Here is a 23,406-nt window from a genome sequence, read left to right on the forward strand (position 1 = left end):
GTGGAGTCCCTGAAAGAATGTTTGTGCCAAGAGCAGAGTTGGTGGATTTGCAGAAGGAGTTGCCCTAGGGGGAGAATCATGAGCTCCTTCTTGGATCTGTTGTGTCTATGTTACCTTCTGTGAATTGTCACCTGACTGTCCACTGGGAAGGTGGGTAGTGAGTCAGAGGAAGAAGAAAAGTTTGTCTGACTACCCAGGCAGAGGGGCCTTCCTTCCTGTCTCTGCTCTGTTCCCCACCCGCTTGCTGTTTAATGTAAGTGCCTGATGAATACAATGTTTGGTAGGTGGTGGACACTCAAAGTATGTTTGGGAAAGAAATCCATTTGAAAGAAGAGTTGTCAGAAGTTTTGGGACAAAGGCAAAGACTAGAGTAAGGGAAAAGAGGAGATGGTGGCTAACGGTGACAAGCCCCAAATTTGAGTCACTGGAGACAGTCATTTCCCAGAGATGAAGGACTTCGGAAGGCCTGGTGGGGTTTCCAGTGGTAGAAACCTGTTCTAGTTAGGAATGTGGAGGGACTCTGGAGCCAGGGTGCTAAATGTGTGGATGTTGAAGTCACCAGGAATAATGGCAAAGAGTAAAATTGACTAAGTTAGACTTGGGCAAGAAGGGACCCTGCTCTGGACCCTGCCCTTTTTTTTTTTTGCTGCGCTGCGCAGCTTGTGGGATCTTAGTTCCCCAACCAGGGATTGAACCCAGGCCCTTGGCAGTGAAAGCTCGGAGTCCTATCCACTGGACCGCCAAGGAATTCCCGACCCTGCCCTTTAGAGGACCTGACTCTGGCTCTCTTCTGCTGCACTCCTCCCCATGGGAAGTCCATGGAGCCAAGGGGTCATGTTCACTGGAACCTGTGCTTCATAGACCCAGCTCTGGGTACCAGGGCTCTGGGATTCCCTGTTCAAATGGCCAAGCCTGCTTCCAGGGTCTTCCCAGGCTTCTTTTCTCGGTCTGTTTTCCTGGGGGCACATGATGCCACAGTTTTCACACTTTAGGCCTGAGCAATGGCCAAAGGGCATCTCTTGAGGAGGGTAGGGGGATGTGAATAGAGCTTTGGGGGTGAGTGGGGTGGAGCCAGGACAGGGAAGAGAAGGGGAAAAAAAAGTGGGCTGGGGGCTGGCTTCCATCCTTCTTTGCACGGTCACATTCTGAAGCAGAAGTCCAAGAAGTCAGGAAATTTAAATTCAAACCCAGACTTCCAGGTTGTAAAGTAAGCGCATTTGTCAATGTCAAAGGTTAGAATGTATTTTGAGTTTGTAAGCTGGATTTATAACTTTTAAATTTTAGATATGTGACATGTAGACCTCTATTTGGGATCTTGCCCTCACACATTAGGAATCAGCAGGTTATAAGGATCTTCATGCTGTGAGCCTTGACACCCATAACACGTTTGGGGTGATAACTTGTTTTATTGTCTGTCTACTCTGATAGATATGAAGTTGTGTGGAGGCAGGATACCAGGCTGCTTTGTTCACAAATATATCCCAGTGTTAGTACAACGACTAACCCATGGTAGGTGCTCACTAAATATGTCTAAAATTCTAAAATGGTAACTTACATGATTGGTGATAGCAAGTAGGGTGAAGAGAAGAGGTACAAAGGGGTAAAATAATCTGAAAAGAGAAGTTCTTGCTAAATTGTAATGGAGATTGAGCAACAGTCTGGAAGTTTCTCTTCAGTCAGTCAGGAGGAGTGGCAAACATGCACTTCTATCGCCTTAAGAACTAGAGTTGAAGTAATCTATTTATTCTTTCTAAGCTTTAGGTGTTTTTTCTCCCCATCAACTGAGTGTTTGGACCAGGATCACACAATGTGAGGGCCTGGAGTTCTTAAGTGACTGATTCCCTAAAGTCCAGTAAAAAATATAAATCGACATTTAAAAATGAAGAAAAAAGAACAAAGCTTTTTGGTTTCCCTTGAAAAATTGGACCTTTGTCAAGACCAGCCCACAGTCCAATATGGCAACAATGGTCTGAAGCCTTTAAATGAGCCTGTGTTTATCAACAAGCCACCACCCACCACTCACAAAAGTGGCCCAGACATAGCCAGGCCAGCAAAGGCCTCTTAATTCACGACCCCTGGGCCTAGGGCTCTCTAAGTCCCCTTTGCTTTGAAAGAATATCTTCTTCAATTTCTTCATGGTTATATTTCTCCCAACCTTTGAATGACCTCAGTGTCATTTGAACTGTACTATAACATCGCTTGTATCTGCCAGAGATTCTGAAACTAAATTATTTCACATACATTCAGAGAAGCCCACCTGCTCCAGAAAGCAACTATTAGCGTTATGGATCGAAATTTCCCGTGATCATTCCTACGATGACCCTAAAAGGAGATGCTAGACTGGAGAGTCTGCGGATCAGGGCTTGACTACTTCCTGAAGGCTGAGATTATGTGTGGTGGCAGAACGGAGGTACTGAGGGTACATAAATGCAGGAACTGCCAGAGTGGAGGCTGCAGAACGGGGCTTGGGAGAATGATGAAGAAACAGATGCTAGAGCGCTAATCTGTTCAAGTATTTATTGATTATTCACGACGTGCCAGGCACTGTATTAACAGAGGGCTTCAGCAGTAGACCTACCAATGTCCCTACTTTAACTGAGCTCATTCCGATGCAGTAAGCCAGGTAACACACACACATAAACACATATATCACATACATACATATGTACATGTCAGGTGGAAATAAATGCTAATTATAAAACCAAAGCAGAGCAAGGGAACAGCGAATGAGGGTGGCTGCTATTTCAGGAGACTCCCCCCACCCCCCCACCCAAAGAAGCAGGGGAACAAAGCACGAACCGTGGATCCGTTTCTAATTTTCTAGGCTACGGGGAGAGAGGTGCGCCTCCCAGGAAGCCCCGCCCCCTCCCTCTCAATAGGGCGCAAAGTACCAACTCCGGGGAAGCTCCTCCCACCCCACCCCGCCCCGAGGCGGCCTTGGGGGCGGAGTCTCGCGCCCAGGCGCTCAGAGCGCAGCGCGCAGAAAGCCGCGCGCTTAGGGTTCCCGGCATTCTCCTGGTTCTGTCAAGGCCGGGAGAATTGGCCCCGCCGAAGAATGGCATGCTGGGAACTGTAGTTTCCTGCCGCAGCTCCGCGTCTCGGGGGCAGTAAAAGCGGCTAAATCTGGCTCCATTGCTGGCGCATGACTTGCAGCTCCGAGGGGTTGTGGGGGAGTCCTTGCTGGGGGGGCGGGGGTTGGCGGGGGTCATCCCGAGAACCAGCGGGCACATCCAGCCGGCTAGCATCCAGGCCGGAGGCCGCCTGCGTCACGTGACTCAAGGCTCTCCAGGCGCCGGCGGTTCCTCAGCGCAGTTCCCGCCCCGCCCCTCCCGTCTGTCCGCCTGAGCCTCCCCCGGCGCTGCTGCCACCTCGCGCTCGGAGGCGTCACGGAACGTGCTCTCCTCTCCCCCTCCCCCTCCCTTCCCTCCGGCCCTCCCCCACCTCCCCCTCCCGCGCCGAGACTCGCCGCCGCAGCCGCCGGAGTAGCCGCCGCCGGAGCAGCGCGCAGCCATGGCCGAGAACCCCGGCTTGGAGAACCACCGCATCAAGAGCTTTAAGAATAAGGGCCGAGATGTAGAGGTGAGTGTGCTTCCGCGGCTGGGGCCCGCCCGGCTCGCCCGCCTGGCCGCGCCGGCCCCGAGGCGGCAGGGAGGGGCGGGGGGCCGGCGCCGGGCTGGTTCTTGCCGGCTCGCGGTGGGTCGGAGTTGGCCGCCGCCTCTCGTCATCGCGGCTAGGGGCTGGGCGGAGCGGGCGGCGGGACGCGGGCCGGGCTGCAGCCGCCCCCCGGAGCTGCCGGCGCAGAGACCTGGAAATACCGGGGTTTTCGGCCCCGTCACGCGGGCGCGGCCTGCTGTCGGCGAGAAAGAGGTGTGGAGCTGAGGCGGGGTCCGCGGGCCGGGGCCTCGCGGGCCGGGGATGCTGCCGCCCGGATCTGTCGACCGCCCCACCGAGGGGGCGGCCGCGGCTTACGCCCGCTCCCCATGCAGCCTTCCGCCCGGCGCAGCCCCCTCAGTGCCTCCCGCGCTGCCGCACATGGAGCCTCGACTCTGCCGGTCCCCGCGCCTACCTTCTGCGAGCCGGGCCCAGGCGGGCGGTGGCGGCCCGCAGAGGGGGGTGGGGACCAGCCGGGTAACTGACTTGTCGGCGGGTGGTGGATGGGGGAGGGTAGGATGCGCCAGGACCGTTTTCTAATATTCCGGTGCGGTTCTCTGGAGCAGTTGTGCTGAGCTTTTCCAGCTCATACTCTCCTTACTGCTGGCATTTGGAGCAAGCTGAAGGTGGACAATAGTTTACCATCTATTGTGTGGAGGCTTTGGAAGAGACGTTGTTCCCGACCTCCGCTCACAGGATCTGTTTTCTTAGCCTTTTCTTGTAGTGGGAGTGTGCACAGGGTGATCATTTCTTTGACACGTTTTACTGTAATAAATTGGATACATAGGTTCACACGGCCTTGTATATATCTCTTGCTCCAAACTGGTAGAATTTCCAAATGATCGCAAAACTGTAAACATTCATCGTGGTCACTCAGTTTGTTGCTACTCAGCATGTTGCCATTGTCTCATTAAGGTGACATTAGCAGGTACTATTTGCAAACTCGGCTTATCCAGGCAGCGCTAGAGGTCTCTCTGCAGCTACCAAAGGCAGTGTAGTTTAATGCACAAACTTCACTGGGACTCTCACCTCTGGATTTGTTAGGGGGAAAGTGTTTCAAGTCCACAGCCTCCTCTTCTAATACTAGGTGACATGATTTGCAGTTTTGTCATTCTTGCTAAGGGGCCATTGTGACTAAGAAGTGTGCATTTTATCCTGTCCTAAAGAGAGAAGGTGGTGAGGGAAAATAATGCCAGTCAGCGTTCTGTTTTGTAGCAAAATAGAGAAAACACAGGCCATTTTTTGGAGCTACAAAATTACATACCAATTAGGAAATACTGTGGAATTCCCATTTGATTGAGACAAATAAAGTTCATCTATCTATGTCCTGGTCATGGTTAAATTTCTTTTGTGAGAAATATTGATACTTATAAGCAAAAGTGAAACCTAGGAATAGCAACAAGAAATTCTGGAACTGCTTCTTGTTATTGGTCCACTTGATGATAGGAGTTAATTTTGAACTTTGCCCATCAGTAATTGTTCTTGAAGCTTACCCCTATTATAAAGCAAAAGTTAATGTAGTTTGAAAAAATACCTGTATTGTTCGTACAGAAGAACTAATTAACATTCTTTCCTCTCTTGGATACTGGTATAGGTTTTTGTCTTATTTTTTGCCCCTACTGTGTTCTGGCAGCTCAGTGATACTTAGTAAGGAGTTCCGCACATAATAGGCACACAGTAAATATCTGCTGATAATCAGAATGTGACCAGTGACTTCTGGATGCATGCTTGCTAAGCCTTTCAGCCTGAAAATATTGGTGACATTACAATTCCCAGGATGCAGGAGGGTAACTAAGGCATGAAATAGCAGACATTCAAATGGTAGTTCCATGTGTCAGACACTATACTAAGAGCTTCATGATACCTCTTTTAATCCTGTGACAACTTTATGAGCTAGGTGTAGCATTATCCACACTTTACAGGAGGAAAGTACTTTAGATGAGGAAACTCAAGACTGTGTGTACAGCCTGCACAAGGTCATGGAGTGGGTATGAGCATTCATTCATTAATTGTCTATTGGCTATCTAACATTGTTCAGTCTGTACCTCAAGGAGTTTACCTTTACAGTTAAGTAGGAGTGTAGGAAAGTAAACTGATAATTACAATGCAGTACATCAGTAAGTGTATTCTGAGAATGCGTGAGAAGATCCTGACTTGGAGCTGAGCAGTCAAGGGAGATGTTCTGGTTGATTCCTAGTGGATGAATGGGAGTGAGCTGATCCTGGATGAAAGAAAGTTGGCCTGGGAGAGGGAGAGAGCAAGGAAGGGGCATTCCAGACATCAGGGAGTGGTAATTGAAGAGTCCTGAGAATGTAGGACTCTTCAGTTACTGCTGAGAGAGAGGGATGCTAGAAATGTGACTAAAGGATGAACTGGGGTCAAATCTGATCAAGTGACTTTATTGTAGAATTTGGTATAACTGAGACTAGACACCATATCTAGTTTAGTCTTATCCATTTTAGAAACTATATTACACTAGAAACTTATGTTGCAGCTTAGCTCTGTGACTAAATAGTAGTGATTATCAGGCTATTTCAAAAACAGTGAGATGTACTTTGATGAGATAACATTCCTGCTTTTTCACACATAGGATAGGTAAAAGATAAAACATATTGTAAATTATATAGCCAGCTGATACACAAATAAGGTGCTAGGCACAAGAATAAAATACATATTTTCTAAAGAAAATAAAAGTGTGGAGTTACGCTAGGGAATTGTGAGTAGGGAGAGGGTTCAGGAAGAAAGTAGTTTCATAGTCATTCAGTTGGGAATAGCTTCACAGAAGAAAGGTTGGTGAATTTTATAGAAAGTATGGACTAAACTTGAACAGGGCACGTGAGAAATTAGTGAATAAAGATCCAGGTGAAAAAGAAGAGATTAGATTAAGGAGTGAAGAGGTGAGACTTCCAGGTGGCTTGTGGTGGTCTGAGAATATTTTTGTGGCAAGGAGTTGCTTGGAAACTTCTTGATATAGAGATCTGAAGGAATTTATTCTAGAGTAGAGTTAGGAGGTGTAACATGATTACAGGAATGGAAAAAGGTGACTGGCAGTAATATCTAGAATTAATTCTGGAGGAATGGTTCTGTTATCCCATATGTAAGGAGGAATTTTCCAAAAAATTAAGATCGGGGATGGTCCTAACATGGAATGAGGATTTGAACTTCCTCCTGTTCCGTTGTTCTCTTCCTCTCATGTGTGAAGCTCACAGGAGAGAAAGGGGATAACGCTATCCTGAGGTTTATAGATGGAGGTAGGGGAGGGAGTAATTATCATAGATAGCAGTTCAAGGCTTGGGTAGGGTGAATGGATTTTGTAGCTACAACTAGGAAATACATAGTTCCATTTAGTAAATACTTAAAAATCCAACATACAGGTAACTGCCATCCAGGTCAAGTTTTTCTTGCTCCAGTACACTTCAAAGATATGACATTTTCATCAGTGACAACTATTCAATTATTTGAAAATTCTTAACACTTACTGAATGTTTACAGTCAACCTGTACCAAGTACTTTATATGGATTATTTATCTAGTCTTCACAGTCCTATAAAGTATGTATGTGTTATTATCCACATTTACTTCCAAGGAAACTTGAAGCCTGCAGTTCTTAAGTTACTAGCCCCAAGTCCTAGGGTGGTTTAAGTGGCAGAGCCTAGACTTAAAGTGAAGCAGCATGACACTAAAGCCAGAACTCTTGCTCACTATGCTTTACTGTCTCTTCACTGAGTGGAGCCGAAGACTTGACTTGTATGGATGCACATCTGAAGGTTAATTACTGGGGAAAATATTTAATAAATCTTGACTGTATCAGGGAAATTCCTATTTTGATATTTTAAAACCTTGCAAATAAAAACTTTTGACATCCTATTTATCATTTGATTTATTTACCTTCTATTTTTTCACTTTTGCAAAGTTTCCTTATTAGTAAGAAGCCAGTTCATTGGTTTCACTGAAAAATAAGAACCCATATCTTTGGCCTTAACACTTAAACTTTAGGCTTCAATTTCTAATACTAGGGATAAATAAATATCTTCTCATTTGTAAATTCATCTAACACTACCAAACTTGCTTCTCTCTCTGGAACCTCTGTTGGTAAGAGATACTACCTAACTGTTCAAGCTTCAAACCTTATCCTTGACTTTGACTCCCTTCTTCCCTTCCTTCACTTTTCTGTGCTGGTCATCTGATAAGCCCTCATATTTTTACCTTTGTTACCAACCTTACCACCCTGCCCTAGTTTAGGCCCCTATCACTGTCACCTGTACAGGTGTGATAGTGCACCTGGTTTCCCTGTATCTTCCCTCCCCAGTGAACTTGTGGATTGATCTTTCTGAAATCTTTTTGTGTTACTTTCCTGGCAAATCATCCCATTGCGTTCAGGATAAAATTAAAAGTCCTTAGCATGCCCCACATAATTTCATAAAAAGGTCTGCCTTTTCTACCTCACCTACTGCTTTTCCTTATATTTCCTATATGATAAAGTACTTGAGATGGAGCTGTAACCAGTACGTTTCCTTTCCATGCCTTTATATTTGCTGTTCTCCTGAATGCCTTCTTTTGCTATCTGTTTGGTGGGGCTCACTCTGGCAAACTCTTTCTTCACTCATACTCCTTCATATATCTCTGGAACACCAAGATTGCAGTTCTGCCATACCATGTCATCATAGTTCAAAAAAACCTTCAGAAATTCTCCACAGGGCCTTTCCTGACTAATAACATACTTAGTACAATCAGTCCCTATTTTTTTCCTTCTCTCTGTGCTTTTTTCTAAGTGAGTTTTCCTTTACCTCTTTGGCATAGATTGCTGTGATGTACAACAAATTCTGTGTGTGTATTGCAGCTGTTAAAGTATGCGGTCTCTGTCAAGAAGCCCACTGATGGTAGGGACCTTGGGTCATTTAGTGACCAGTATATAAAATTTAATAAATACTCTTTAAGAGAGACTAGATAATGTACTTGGGAGTGAAAGGTACAGTATTATTCTAAAATATTAATAATTTCTTTTGTTATTGACTTTATAGCATTGATACTGTTGCCTACAACCCTCCTTTGGCAATCTGTTCTGCTGTAATGTATTTCTGTAACATAAACTAATTCTTGCTTGAATGATAAAGAGGAATGATGTTAGTTCATGCAGAATTCATGTTGGTTGATATTTGATTTTTACCAGCACATTAACTGTTTAGCCCTCCCAAGTAGCAGCAGTTGAACACAAGTAGTTGAAGTACAGAAACAGTTGAAAATAGCAAGCCCAGGAGTATGCCTCTTGGCTCCAATTAACCATATGTTCTGTCTTAAAGGTGCTTATTGCTCCAACTGTCTTGATATATTTCCCTCTTTCTTCCTAATTTTGCAGAACATGAAGTTTTTCAGGAATCTATACGTCATATAGCAGGTACACTATAATTATCTTTTCTCAAATTCACTATCTGGACATATAATCTTTCCTGGTCCTCCTGCCTCACTGATTACTCTTTTTTGGTTGGCTTTGCTGGCTCTTCTTTCTACCCATTGATTATAGGCATGCCTTGGGATTCTGTCCACAACTCACTTCTCTGTTGGCTTTTTCTTGCCCACATTAGCAGTTCCCTTAGTTTTAACGGTCATTTCAGCGTGGGGAACTTAAATCTGTTTTAATCATCTGCTGGAAATTAATCACATGAGCATCACATCAGCTTCTCAATCTCGAAGTGTTTAAAGCCTTTGTTTTTTCTTTTTTCTGTTTATGGCATCATCACTCTCACTGTGACCTGAACTTGAAATTTGAGAGGTTTCTTGGACTCCTTCCTCATCTTCCACATTCAGTCAGATGCCAGTCATGTAGCTTGAATCTCTGTGCTGTCTCTGGATTGGGGCCCTGCCTCTCTATTCCACTGCCTCCAGCCTACTTTCAGCCTTATTACTTATCATCTAGCAGTTTAAAAGTTGCCTCCAAAGTGGTGTTCTTCCTCCAGTTCATGAGATTTTTTTAGTAAGCCTGATACCTGGTTATTTTTCCAGGTTCTGTGTCCGTCCCCCACGCCCCATCCCCACACCTTTAAGCTCTAGCAACACTGAACTTCTTATATGCTTATACATAATCTGGAATCCGGCCCTCCCCTGCTTGCCAGTTCTGTTTCTATTCTCAGGGCTATCCTGCTGACTGGAATATCCTTCCCTGCCTCCTGTTGCCTGGTTAATTCCTACCCCTCTTAAATACTCACCTCTGGATTTAGCTCTTCTGAGAAATCTTTCTGAATCTCCCCTCACCGCCCCCCCCCCCCCAGGTTGTTAGGAACCTTTCTTCCCTCATTGTGGTTAGATAATATATTTTTATTATGTCTTATCTGTTTCTCCTATATGTACCTCCATTACCTAGTTCTTAGTACAGTGGCTAGAACAAAATAAGCACTAAAATATTTCTTAAATAAGTACCTTCATTGTAAGTACCACCAGCACAATAATTTTCCTAAAATATGCTTTTTAACTGAAACTTCTACTCTTTCGGTGCCTTTTTTTTTTTTTTTACTGCTTCCCAAATCAAGTCCAAACTTTTTATTATGATAGGTAAAATACTGGGAGATTAAGACACATTCATGGAGAAATAATTTTTAAAATTCTCTTATACGTCAGTCATGACAATTTACTCCCGAAGACTTACATACTTCTCTAAAAAATGAGAGTGCATTCTTAAATAAATACCACATCACCCTGACACAATTAATCATTTCCTAATGACAGCTAATGTAATCCACATTTAAATTTCCCCAGTTGTCCTTTAGTTTTTTTTTTTTTTAACATTTGGTTGTTAGAACCATGATTACACCAGATCTGATCACATTTGGTTATGTTAAGTCTCCTTTAAGAGACTCCTCCCACCATCATTTTTTTTTTAACATCTTTATTGGAGTATAATTGCTTTACATTGTTGTGTTAGTTTCTGCTGTATAACAAAGTGAATCAGCTATATGTATACATATATCCCCATATCCCCTCCCTCTTGCGTCTCCCTCCCACCCTCTCTATCCCACCCCTCTAGGTGGTCACAAAGCACCGAGCTGATCTCCCTGTGCTATGCAGCTGCTTCCCACTAGCTATCTATTTTACATTTGGTAGTATTTATAAGTCCATGCCACTCTCTCACTTCGTCCCAGCTTACCCTTCCCCCTCAAGTCCATCCTCTATGTCTGTGTCTTTATTCCTGTCCTGCCCCTAGGTTCATGAGAACCTTTTTTTTTTTTTTAGATTCCATATATATGAGTTAGCATACGGTATTTGTTTTCCTCTTTCTGACTTTCTTCACTCTGTATGACAGACTCTAGGTCCATCCGCCTCACTACAAATAACTTAATTTCGTTTCTTTTTATGGCTGAGTAATATTCCATTGTATATATGTGCCACATCTTCTTTATCCATTCATCTGTTGATGGGCACCTAGGTTGCTTCCATGTCCTGGCTATTGTAAATAGTGCTGCAGTGAACATTGTGGTACATGACTCTTTTTTGAATTATGGTTTTCTCAGGGTACATACCCAGTAGTGGGATTGCTGGGTCATATGGTAGTTCTATTTTTAGTTTTTTAAGGAACCTCCCTACTGTTCTCCATAGTGGCTGTATCAGTTTACATTCCCACCAAAAGTGCAAAAGGGTTCCCTTTTTTCCACACCCTCTCCAGCATTTATTGTTTGTAGATTTTTTTTTGAATTTTATTTTATTTAGTTTTTTATACAGCAGATTCTTATTAGTTATCTGTTTTATACATATTAGTGCATACATGTCAATCCCAGTCTCCCAATTCATCCCACCACTACCACCACCCCCAACCCCTGCCACTTTCCCCACTTGGTGTCCATACGTTTGTTCTCTACATCTGTGTCTCTATTTCTGCCCTGCAAACCAGTTCATCTGTACCATTTTCTAGGTTGTTTGTAGATTTTTTGATGATGGCCATTCTGACTGGTGTGAGGTGATTGTAGTTTTGATTTGCATTTCTCTAATGATAAGTGATGTTGAGCATCCTTTCATGTGTTTGTTGGCAGTCTGTATATCTTCTTTGGAGAAATGTCTATTTAGATTTTCTGCCCATTTTTGGATTGGGTTGTTTGTTTTTTTGATATTGAGCTGCATAAGCTGCTTGTATGTTTTGCAGATCAATCTTTTGTCGGTTGCTTTGTTTGCAAGTATTTTCTCCCATTCTGAGGGTTGTCTTTTCATCTTGTTTATGGTTTCCTTTGCTGTACAAAAGCTTTTAAGTTTCATTAGGTCCCATTTGTTTATTTTTGTTTTTATTTCCATTTCTCTAGGACCACCATGTTTTTTATTGTGGTAAAATATACATAATATAAAATTTACCATTTTAACCATTTTAAGTGTACCTACCGTTCAGTGGCGTTAAATACATGCACATCATTGTGTAACCATTCCCACTATCTGTCTCCAGAACTTTTTCGTCTTCCCCAACTGAAACTCTGTCCCCATTAAACTAACTACATTTCCACTCTCCCCAGCCCCTGGCAACCTCTCTTCTTTCTGTCTTTATGAATTTGACTCTTCTAGGAACATCACGTAAGTAGAATCATACAGTGTTTTCTCCTTTTGTGACTGACTTATTTCATTTAGCATAATATCTTCAAGGTTCATCCATGTTGCAGTATGTGTCAATATTTCTTTCCTTTTTATGACTGAATAATATTCCGTTGTATGGATGTACCACATTTTGCTTATCCATTTATCCACTGATGGATCCTTGGGTTGCTTCTACCTTTCTGCTGTTTTTTCCCCACCATTTTAAAAATGCCATTAATTTGGTGAAGAAGAAATCGGGTCAGTTTCCTTATATTAAGTCAAACCACATGAAATTGCCATTTTTGAGGTTCAAAGCAGCCAAATATCACCAGTTTCATATGGTTCAACCTATCAGACTGTCCTAATTACTGGATATGTCTTTCTCTTTGTGGTGTTGCTTAACTTGTTCCTCCTATTTTTTACGACCCTCTGAATTTTCTGTAAACTGGAGGTTAGTTTGAAAGGCTTAATTATCTTTAGTTTAAGTATTTTTGATTTAAAAAAACCTTCAGTTGGTGATGCTGTGTGCTTCAGAATACATCCCAATAGTGATGTTAGACTGATCAGGCGGTTCAGATGATCAAGAGTAGTTTAATGTCATGATGTCAGAGTTATCATATTTGGTGAAATGAATTTTAGTTGTTTGGGTGAAATATGATAAAGACTTGAATAACATTTGAAGTGAAAAAGTCACCTGACTTCTTGGGATCCAGTAAAGGAGTTAGAAAATGTATCTAGAAAATCTAACTTCAAAGTCAGTGATATTCTCTTTCCATGACTGACAGCATTCCTAAGTTGACTTTTTGTTTTCTGAGCATAAGGTTTGGCTATATTCTCATTTCCAAGTCTCTATTCCATTACCTTCAAAGTAGAGCAGTATTAAATATGTAAGGAGGATGTAGCTATACTTTGTCCTTTTGCCATTAAGAAAAAATTTGTCGCAGCTTAGGATACGAACATTAACAATTAAAACATGGTAAAATGAATCATGACTATATTAACTTGGAATTAATCATTCTGAACTGTTGAGTTTTCTGGGTTATAAGTTTATTTGTTTACATACCAAATTTTCTTTTATTTTGAAAAGCCAGTATTTCTAAAAATGTCCTATGCATGTCTCTGCCTTCTTAAGTAGAATATAATTTAGTTACTTTCTTGGTTCTTGAGAATCACCATTATGCATATGGCTATTACTTTTTGCTCTTATATAAGTGATGCCTTCAAGTTCTTAGATTTGTCAGAATTTTGGCCTTAATTTCTGTGCTTATGGAGTTTTTGCTCTTCATAATTTTTTTTGCCTGTCATTGCCTTACTCTTAGTCTGTCAGCTTTTTCTTTGACACTGTCAGCATGTTTATCTGTAGTAGCTCCTTTCTTCCCTTTTAGTTTGTTGCTTCATATACAGTTTATATCCTAGTGACTTAGATAACAGATTTATTAAACACTTATGTAGCATTTGCTATGTGCCAGGGAGGCATTGTTAATTCCAAAGACTGTAAATATGAATAATGCTGTCCTTGCTCTAGGGAAGTTCAGTTTGGTGGGAGAGACCGATATCTAAGCATATGCTTAATGTGCAGTATGATAAGTTCTGTGATATAGGTACATAATTTGGAAAGTACTATGAGAGCATGTAGAAAGGGAGTGACTGTATCTGGGGAAACTGAGTAAGGTTACACAGAACATCACCCTTGAGCTAGGTCTTGAAGGAGGAGTTTGCTAAGACAGAAAGAAAAATAACATGAATAACAGTGACTAAATCATGGAGTGTTGAAAGCATGGCATGTTCAAGCAACAGTTGATACGATGATCTTATATCTGTTCCCCTTTCTTTTGGAAACAGCATTCTGATTTCACCTTTGGAAGCTACTCTTCTTCCATTGGATACCTCTTGGTGGAGTTTTTAATCTAAATGCTCCTGCTTTTTTTGGTTAATTAAAGTGCTTCACTTTTTCTGGATAGTACAAAATAGACCAATCAGATGCTGTCCCCTGGCATTTAAATCTTGAGTGAGCTGATACTGGGACCTAAGTGATTCATCCTGACAGAAGTACTGTGAAGAAATCTTCCATTAATTCCTGCCACCTAGATCTTTGGAGTTGCTTTCATCCTGAGTTTTTCATAGATCTGATTCTTTAGCTTTTCCTTTGGTTCTTTGAATTGTGCTATATTTTTCCAGTAATTCTCCTGTCTCCCCGCTTCCCCTTGTATCTTAAATTAACTCAAATCTGTTTTTTATTGTTTGCAACATATCTCTAATTTAAGGTGATGACTGTCCTTGTTTGGTTAGGACTGAGGGAGTTCTCAGGACACAGGACTTTTCAGTGTTCAGACCAGGAAAGTCCTGGGCAAACCTTAACAGATTGGGTACTCTAACTGAAACAGTTCGGAGTAAGGATAACAAGTTTTGGGAGCCAAACCTTGTTCAAATGGAAATATTCAGTATGCAGCTGAAAATAATGTGTGCGGAACTAGCTTGCTTCAGTTATTTTACTCAGAAGTTATCTGAATTCTGAACTAAGTGTGAGGGATAAAACAATGAAAATAATGATAATCAATGATTATCAATATCAATAGTCAATGATTGTTGAGCACTTACTATGTACAAGGTACTCTGCTTATAAGAATAATCTTAAATAATCCTCACAAAATTGCCATTATACAGATGAAGAAAATGAGTTAAGTAATTTGCTTAACAATTTATTGACTAGAGATGTATTAATACGTCTTTTGTTACCCTAACTTTATCGACCGGAGATGTACCAATACCTTTTTAGAGAGTGACACAATTAACATCACCATGCAGAGTTTTTAGAACTTAAAATTGATCAAGGGTTCATTTTACAACTTAATGATTGTCGTTATCATTCACATTTTGCTCCGTTAGGTTTTTGTTCCAACCTTGTGTATATGATAAATGCAGTGTACCATAAAATTTTCAAAAATGATGCATCGTGAAATTTTGAGTGAAGAAGAATTTTTCAGATTAATTTTATGCAGGTACTTTCTCTGATCGTCCGAGCAACATATATACTGGTGTCTCAGAAGATGATAGTTCTTCAGAGTATAGTTCTGATTCAGACAATGTGAATATTAGACCAAAAAAAGACAAAAAACCTTAGCGATTGATTCTGATATGGAAAGTGAAAATGAAACTCACGGTACTGGAGAATGCTCCTTTGCTTCTACAGAAGAGTGGATTGAAGACAACATTTCACGAAAATTAGAAGACTTTATAGGCGTGTCAGATGTAACTATTGAATGTAATAACCTGCAAAGTGTTAGTGAAATAACAGAATTAATTTTTGGTAATGACTTTGTTGAGTTGGTCACTTCCCAAACAAACATGTATCACCAACAGAATGAAAAATCATATAAAAAGTATAATAAGGCTTTACAATGAACTGATGTAACCAATAGTGAAATGAAGAAGTTTCTTGGATTAATAATTTTGATGGAGACAGATAAAGTCACACTGGAAAGAATATTGGTCGACTGATCCCTTACTTGAAACACCTATCTTTCCAAAGATTATGACGAGAAGAAGGTTCAAACAAATAATGACATTTCTTCACTTTAACGATAACTCGGAAACTCCACTTCCTGCAGGCAGAATTTCAAAAGTTAAACCTCTTTTGGATTATTTTCTACCAAAATTTCAATCGATTTATATACCCAAACGAGAGCAATCACTTGAGGAGGCAGTGATAAAGTGGAGAGGATGACTCAGATTCAAAGCCTGTAATACTGGAAAACTTACAAAATGTGGAATTTTGGTCAGGATGGTTAGCGAAAGTGAAACTGGATATATATGCAACCTTGAGATTTACACAGGTGAAGGAAAGAAACTGCAAGAAAAACAGTATTATCAGTCCTACAACCTTATCTTGGTTCATGGCACCATATTTACCAAGACAGTTATTACAATAGTATGTCCACATCTGAAATATTGTTGAAAAATAAAATCAGAGTTTGTAGACTATAAAAGAGAATTGTGGTCTACCAAACCAGTTAAAGGAGAAATCTAAAAATCTACAGAGGGGAGAAATGACATTCTTACGGAAGGGAGAAGTGATTCTTCTTATATGGAAAGATGAGGCTAGTCCGCATGGTGACAACTATTCCTGACGCCTCCGTAGCATCTACAGGAAAGGAAGACAGGAGGACTGGCCATCAGATAACTAAGCCCACTTCTATATTAGAGTATAATAAACGTATGAAAGGAATTGATCAATCTGATCAATATCTGGCAAACTTCAGTATCCTCCAGAAAACTCGAAAGTGGTATAAGAAAGTGGGTTTCTATCTGAGTAATTGTGGTTTATTTAGTGCGTTTAAAATTTATTGTAGCCTTAATGCACAGAATAAAGTGACTTACAAGCAATTTTTGTTAGCAATAGCTAGAGAATGGGTAACTGACCATTCTGGTGCATGTAGTGGTAGTCCCGCACCTGGTCCTTCTTGTGGCATTTCTAAAAGAACCCCCCACTGGGACTTCTCTGGTGGTGCAGTGGATGGGACTCCGTGCTCCCAATGCAGGGGACCTGGGTTCGATCCCTGGTCAGGGAACTAGATCCCATATGCATGCTGCAACTAAGTTCACATGCCGCAACTAAGGAGCCCTGGAGCCACGACTACTTAGTTATTTCTTTGGTAGTAAATCTTGGGTGGGTCTGGAAGTAAGAGACAGCATCATATGCTCTGGGGAACTAAATTCATTCAGTATTTATTACAGGTGGAGTGCTTAGAAAGTGGGAAAAGATAGGCTGGGGCCAGATTGTGAACAAGCTGTACCGTGGGGAAATTTTTAAATCGGGAAGTGGGTTTTGTGCATTGAGAACTATTGCTTTGGTTGTACTGTAGGAGATAGATTGGTGACGGTGGGAAGAGAGCTTGGGAGGAACAGTTGGAAAACTCTCAGGGGTCTTAGAGATGGATGGTCTGACTAATAGCACTGGCATTGGGGGCCAAAGGCAGGAAGTTATCAGAACTATTTACTTGGTATGTTTTACCTTCTAGAACAGAGGTTAGCAAACTTTCTCTGTAAAGAGCCATAATATTTTAGGCTTTGAGGGCTATACTGTTTATGTCACAACTGTTCAACTCTGCTGTGAGCATGAAAGCAGCAAAAGACAATAGGGAAACAAAGCTTATTTACAAAATCAAGTGGAGGGCTGGATTTGGCTCACAGGCCCTATTTTGCCTACACCTGTTCTAGGATGATGTGACCAGTGGTGAAGGTTTGGAAAACAGTTTAAACAGTGATTAGAGCATTTAAGAGAATATAGATAAGGGCTCGTAGGGGTAATAAGAAAAGAGGACTAGGAGGAAAGAACCCCAGGAACCACATCATTTTAGAGGACTAGTGAGTGCCACTGAAGAATGAGTCTGTAGGAAGCTTACAGCAAAGAGTCGCATCAGAACTTTAGGGGAGGAACTTCCCTGGTGGTGCAGTGGTTGCGAGTCCGCCTGCCAATGCAGGGGACACGGGTTCGATCCCTGGTCCAGGAAGATCCCACATGCTGCGGAGCAGCTAAGCCTGGCACCACGACTACTGAGCCTGCGCGCCTAGAGCCCGTGCTCCGCAACAAGAGAAGCCACCACAGTGAGAAACCTGCGCACCACAACGAAGAGAGCCCCCTGCTCGCCGCAAGTAGAGAAAGCCCGCGCGCAGCAATGAAGACCCAATGCAGCCCAAAAATAATAGTAATAATAAAATTAAAGAAAATAAAATAAAATTTAAAAAAGAACTTTAGGGAGAAGAGTTTCCTGAAAAAGGGATAACAGTTGCAGCATTAAATGCTGCAGAGGAGAGGTATGATGAGGACCTGAAATAAGCTGTTCATTGTGGTTGGGGGCTGGTGATTAAATGGAAAACTCAGAGAGTGGTGGAGGCTGGGAGCTAGGTTATAATAGGGTGAGGAGTGAGTCGGAGTTGAGGTAGTAGATGGAACCAGTCAGTAGAAACTCAGTGTAAAAATTTGGTACTCATGCGAAGGAGGGACCACAGGTTAGCTTGAGGAGGAAGTATGCTTAAAAGAATTATTTTTGTTGTTTCTCAGTTGTTGAGAAGTATGGGATTGACTACTGTTTGTGAAGAAACTGGAGCAAAAGAGACTTAAGGACCTGGCTAGAAAAGGAATAAATGATTGAGCCTGGAATACTGGGGAGCTGTTACGGATGTGAAGTAAGAGATATATGTTGTGGTTAGGTTTTGAAGGGGCCTCAGTTGGAAAGGACTTGGAAGAAATAGAGATAGAAGTATGGATAGGCTGCAGTAGGGTAGGGAAACTGGAACAGATTATGCCTGATGACCTCTATTTTCTCTGACAAAGTTATCTCCAGAGAATAAAGAGTCTAAGAGAGATAATACTTGAAGAAAAGGTGTTTGGGGGAATGCAAAGTATCTAGGAATGAAGGCCTAGCTGAGATAAGTACAGTCATCCCTTGGTATTGGTGGGGAATTGGTTCCAGGAGCCCCCTTGGATACCAAAATCTGTGGATGCTCAAGTCCCTTTAAAAATGGTGTATGTAATACAATGAATACAGCTGGCCCTTAGAATCCAAGCAGACTGACAGTACTATAGTGTTATTTTGGTAATGGTTATGAACAGTTTTCAGTTCATTGCATCAGATTTAGCTGTGAAAGCATCATGGATTATAGTTAGAATTGTTAAGCCAAATATAAAGTGTAGAAATCATACTCACTTGAATCATTAAAGAATTGAACTAGCAAGATGCAGAACTTTAGTCCAGACCCTTTTTCTCACAGGTGGTGGAAACCGAGAGCGTAGAGAAATAATGAATATTGTCCACTCACCTAGTTGATAACCAGGTTTTCTGATTCTAGTACTTGGGTAGCACAGTACACTTAAAAAGAAAAGCAATATTTTAGAAAACCTTGAAACATACAGTAGTAGAATAATACATGGAACTCCTGTATACCATTTTAAAACAGTTATAATTTTTGACCAGACTTGTTTCATTTCTATTCCTGCCCACTATTACCCTTCCCTGGAATATTTTGAAGCAAATTCCAGATATCCTGTTTTATATATCAATATTTTAGCATGTATGTCTAAAAGGTAAGTCTGATTCTGACGCCAATTCTAGTGTGTGGATTTTTTTCCCCACGCCAAGCAATTCTCCGACACCAGCTGGGTTTCCTACAGTTCAGCTAAATTCTGATGCCACCTACCTGGAGATAGCATCAGATTCCATGGGTTAAGGGTTCAGTCCTACAAGACTGCTCCCCACCCCCACCCCTGCCTGCCTTTGATCAACTGGCCTATCATAAACCTCCTTGTGTTGGGTTACTTTGGCTCACAGAACCCAGAGAAACATTTTGCTTACTAGATTATCAGTTTATTGTGAAAAGATACAACTCAGAAACAGCCAAATGGAAGAGGTGCATAGGGCAAGGTATGGGGGAAAGGAGCGGACCTTTCATGTTCTCTCAGAGCGCACCAGTCTCCAGCATCTCCGCGTGTTCACCAACCTGGAAGCTGTCTAGACACTGACCTTCCGAATTTTTATGGAGGCATGATTGATTAAATCGTGGGCCATTGGTGGTGGAACTCAATCTCTAGCCCCTCTACCCTCCCCCGAGTTTGGGGGGTGGGGCTAAAAGTTCCAACCCTCTCATCACAGGTCTGGTATCCAGCCCCCAACCTTAGGTTACCTGAGGTGATCCCAGAGTTGCCTCATTAACATAACAAAAGACACCTTCACTGTGCTCTACACTTAGGAAATCCCAAGAGTTTTAGGAGCTCTGTACCAGGAACAGTGGACAAAGACCAACTGTATATTTCATATTATAAATCACAATATCATAGTTAGACATATGATATTATTATACTTAAACAAAAAACCCAGACCAGTAATTGTCATGTCATTAAATACCCAGTTAAAAACACACTTTTGATATGAAATTTCAAAGTAAAAATACCCACTATTATACCGCACATTTTTAGACCAAAAGGAACCTTCTTGGTCAGTTGTTTGGGGTTGGGATGTGACATAGGAAATTAATAAATAATATTTTTAATAATTTTTTCCTCTCTCCAACTAAGAGAAGTAAAAGAATAATCCTGTCTCTCTCAAAATAGTTGATGATAACAGGTAGTTAATTTGTAACTTCCAAAGATGGTATGCAAATTATTATAGAATGAGGAGACTTTACGGAAATAAAGCCTTTTTGAAATGAAGATGACTCTAATAAATGTTATACATTGTAAGAAAGATGTTAAAACACTTTTTGTCTCTGAAACAGCTTGATATATTCCAGTTTATTATACCTTGACTGTAAAAAAACACACAACAAAAAGTTTTCTTATTAAATGTAGAAGCGTTAAATTATAGAGAGACAAAGTGGGGCAGCAGTGAATTTGTGTTATAGACCCTTCCTTTGTTGAAATAGTGTATACTCTTTCTTTGCATTCCCTATCTTAGAATTGCGAAGGTAAATATCCAGTTTTCCAAACATCTTTGTGATGTTTTCAGAGGGTATTCAGGTAGACACTGTAGTCATTTTTCTTTATTTAAGATAACAGTAGAGAGGCAGAGGTAGAAAGCTGAACAGAGTATGGAGGAAGGTAGCTGGACAGACATGGAAATAATTAGATTGTGTAGTACATCTACATGTTCCTCTCAAAATTCAAATGTGGAAGAAAAAAGTAGGTAGCATGAAAAGGATGATCATGTTAACTAAGTATTGGGCTATATATAGATGATAGAGATGCATACATAGATGGTAAACAACCTAGCAGCTAGATGTTACACGATATTAATCTGTGTAGCAGAGAGCCATGGACTATACAGATAGTATCTTTGTAAATTTGAACTAATTTTGTTAATTTGAATCTAGTTCCATGAATATCATATATATGTATCTTGGTTTTGGAATAATGTATAATTAGGTACATTTATTGAGGCTTTTTTTCTTTTTAAACTTTGTAAAAATTTTTCATAACTTTAGCAACTGGTGTTTTAAACAAAAACATAGGAAGTAGAATATTTGGGGAATGGTGCTGCATGACATTAATTAGTGTACTAATTCATATTAGTTAATTATCTATTCACTTCTTAGTTATACTTCTATTTATTCTACTTACTATTAAAAATTAAATATTTTAAAGGGGAAGAGAAGATGAAAATACAAATCATTCTAAATAAGAAAATTTTAACATTCAGATATATTCACATATTTTGGGGAGAAAGGTTATAAACTGGTAATTCCCAATTAAGGCCCTCATACTGTTTAATGATAAAATGCAGATTTATTCTTGTATGAGAATAAATTCTTGTTGCCTAAAATCCTTCGGTAGAAGTGACAGTCATTTAAAATGCTTCCTTAATCCCCTTGGACAATTTAAAGTTACTGTTATGGACTGTGGCTGGTAGCAGCAGTGTTTTCAGTTTTGTGCTGAATTCTGGGAACATTGTTTTTGATTGGAATAAAGGAATTGATACTTGGATGTTAGAGTTCTATAATGGCTTGACATTTTCTTTTGTTTTCTAAGTTTTGTGAACGTGGGGCTAATGCAAACTAACATTTTTGTGTATCCTTTGAAACTTTGGGAAAGTGGAATATTTGAGAGTGTTGAGCTAAATCAAATTTTGGAATAGAGAGGGAGAAAGTACATGGTCTGTACAATGATTATGGTAAAGTTCAAACAGCATTGTCGGTGAACATGACAACGCAACTTCAGATTTAACATTAGTTGTTCAAACTACCTTTTTTTTGTTATTGTGGAGTAGAGGGAAATAAAAATGAATGAAACAAGATCTCTGCCTTCAAGGGGTATTTAATCTAACAAATAAATACAGCTATAGGTAACTATAAGACATTGTGATTGTTTAATAAAAGTAAAGGTGGTTTGGGAACATAGAGGAGGGACTGGCCTTAAAGATTGGACAGAGCTTTATAGTGGAGATGACATGAACTGGGAATGTTTCATGGTTTGAACAAGAATTGTAGGTTAGATATATGTATAGCAGAAACAATTTTTTTATTAAGCTAATTTCTTGATGACAGGATATCGATGACCTTCCCTCTGGTTTGCTGCAGTGACCCAGAGCATTAGCACGAGGGTCTGTTAGATCAGTGTTTTCTCATCTCATGTGTTGCCCTAGGGGTGGCCAGCCAGGGATCTGGGTGGTGGAGCCCTTGCGGTCTTGTCCCTTAATCTCAGTGTGCAGTACAAATATTTCTGTGTGTGTGTGTGTGTGTGTGTGTGTATGTGCGTGCGCTATGATATGAAAGAGGCTGGCAAGCGCTATTTCAGATTACTTCATACTTCTCTTCTGGTAATAAGTTCTTTAGTATATTGTTTAGCTTTTGTGAAAAACAGCTAGAATATTTTCATAATAAGAACACATTCTGGATAAATTGTATTAGATACCAGTGCAGACAGAATCTTCTAGTAAACTAGACATTAGCTCCATGCAGTGATTAGGGGGCCCTACCAGGTTTTTTAATTCTCAGATTTGTATTTGTGAACATGATGGCATTAAGTGAGGATATGATGTTTGTGGTCATGGCTACACTTTAAATATAATGTGACCAAAATATTCCTCTGTATGCTTTTCTTCTGGTAAACATAGTAGGTACTGGGCCTATTTCTGAGAAAACTATACTCCTCTCAGCAGAACAGGTACTTGGGAGGAAGGGAAGTTGGGCAAATTTGCTTACAGTAGGAACAGCCTTGAAAGGAAGTCCAAAGGCCCCTCCCAGCAAGAGGCAGAAAAGGGAGAAGCAGAAGACAAACTTAGTTTATAAGTTCTGAGTTTACGACGCAGAAGAAACCAGGCATCTGGACACCCGGGCCTAGGTGTTACAGGAGTGCCCTAGTTGTGACTGCTGCCAACTGTTGAATTCAGGATATAGCTGTAGATTTTGGGGGCTAGTATGGCTTGAAATACCCTGCTCCCATCTCCCCCCACCCCCATTGTACTGAAGAGGAGAAATAGGAGTCCCAGCTTTCTTCTATCAGTGAAGGGGACTAAGATGGTGGTAGCAAAGGGATAGTTTTGGTGCTACAGACTTTCGGAATATGGTTACTTTTTGTTTGTTTGTTGTGGTTTTTGTTAGTGAAGTAGAAGATATCTGGTGTCTTGGTATTTTAGGATCTTAAGAAGGGCTCAGCACCTTCCTACACTTCTTGTTCAGTTTCTCTGCCTAGTAAACTTCAGTAATGTCATTTTGGCTATAT

At 41.0% G+C, this 23,406-nt stretch overlaps 1 protein-coding gene across 2 annotated transcripts in view; it reads left to right on the forward strand.

Annotated features, from left to right (window-relative positions):
* The window catches only part of KPNA3 (karyopherin subunit alpha 3), a 119,047-nt gene that overhangs the window by 25,342 nt on the left and 70,299 nt on the right, over positions 1–23,406 (forward strand). The window contains exon 1 of one of the 2 annotated variants that reach the window (XM_068527062.1): positions 3,418–3,579. The exons of the other annotated variant lie outside the window; for it this stretch is intronic. Within the exon in view, the coding sequence (XP_068383163.1) occupies positions 3,511–3,579 (69 nt within the window). The 5' untranslated portion in view covers positions 3,418–3,510. Of the gene's footprint in view, positions 1–3,417; positions 3,580–23,406 lie in introns of those variants that run through there. 2 annotated transcript variants of the gene reach the window in all.

This window comes from Eschrichtius robustus, chromosome 18 (assembly GCF_028021215.1).
Source record: "Eschrichtius robustus isolate mEscRob2 chromosome 18, mEscRob2.pri, whole genome shotgun sequence".
NCBI lineage: Eukaryota > Metazoa > Chordata > Mammalia > Artiodactyla > Eschrichtiidae > Eschrichtius > Eschrichtius robustus.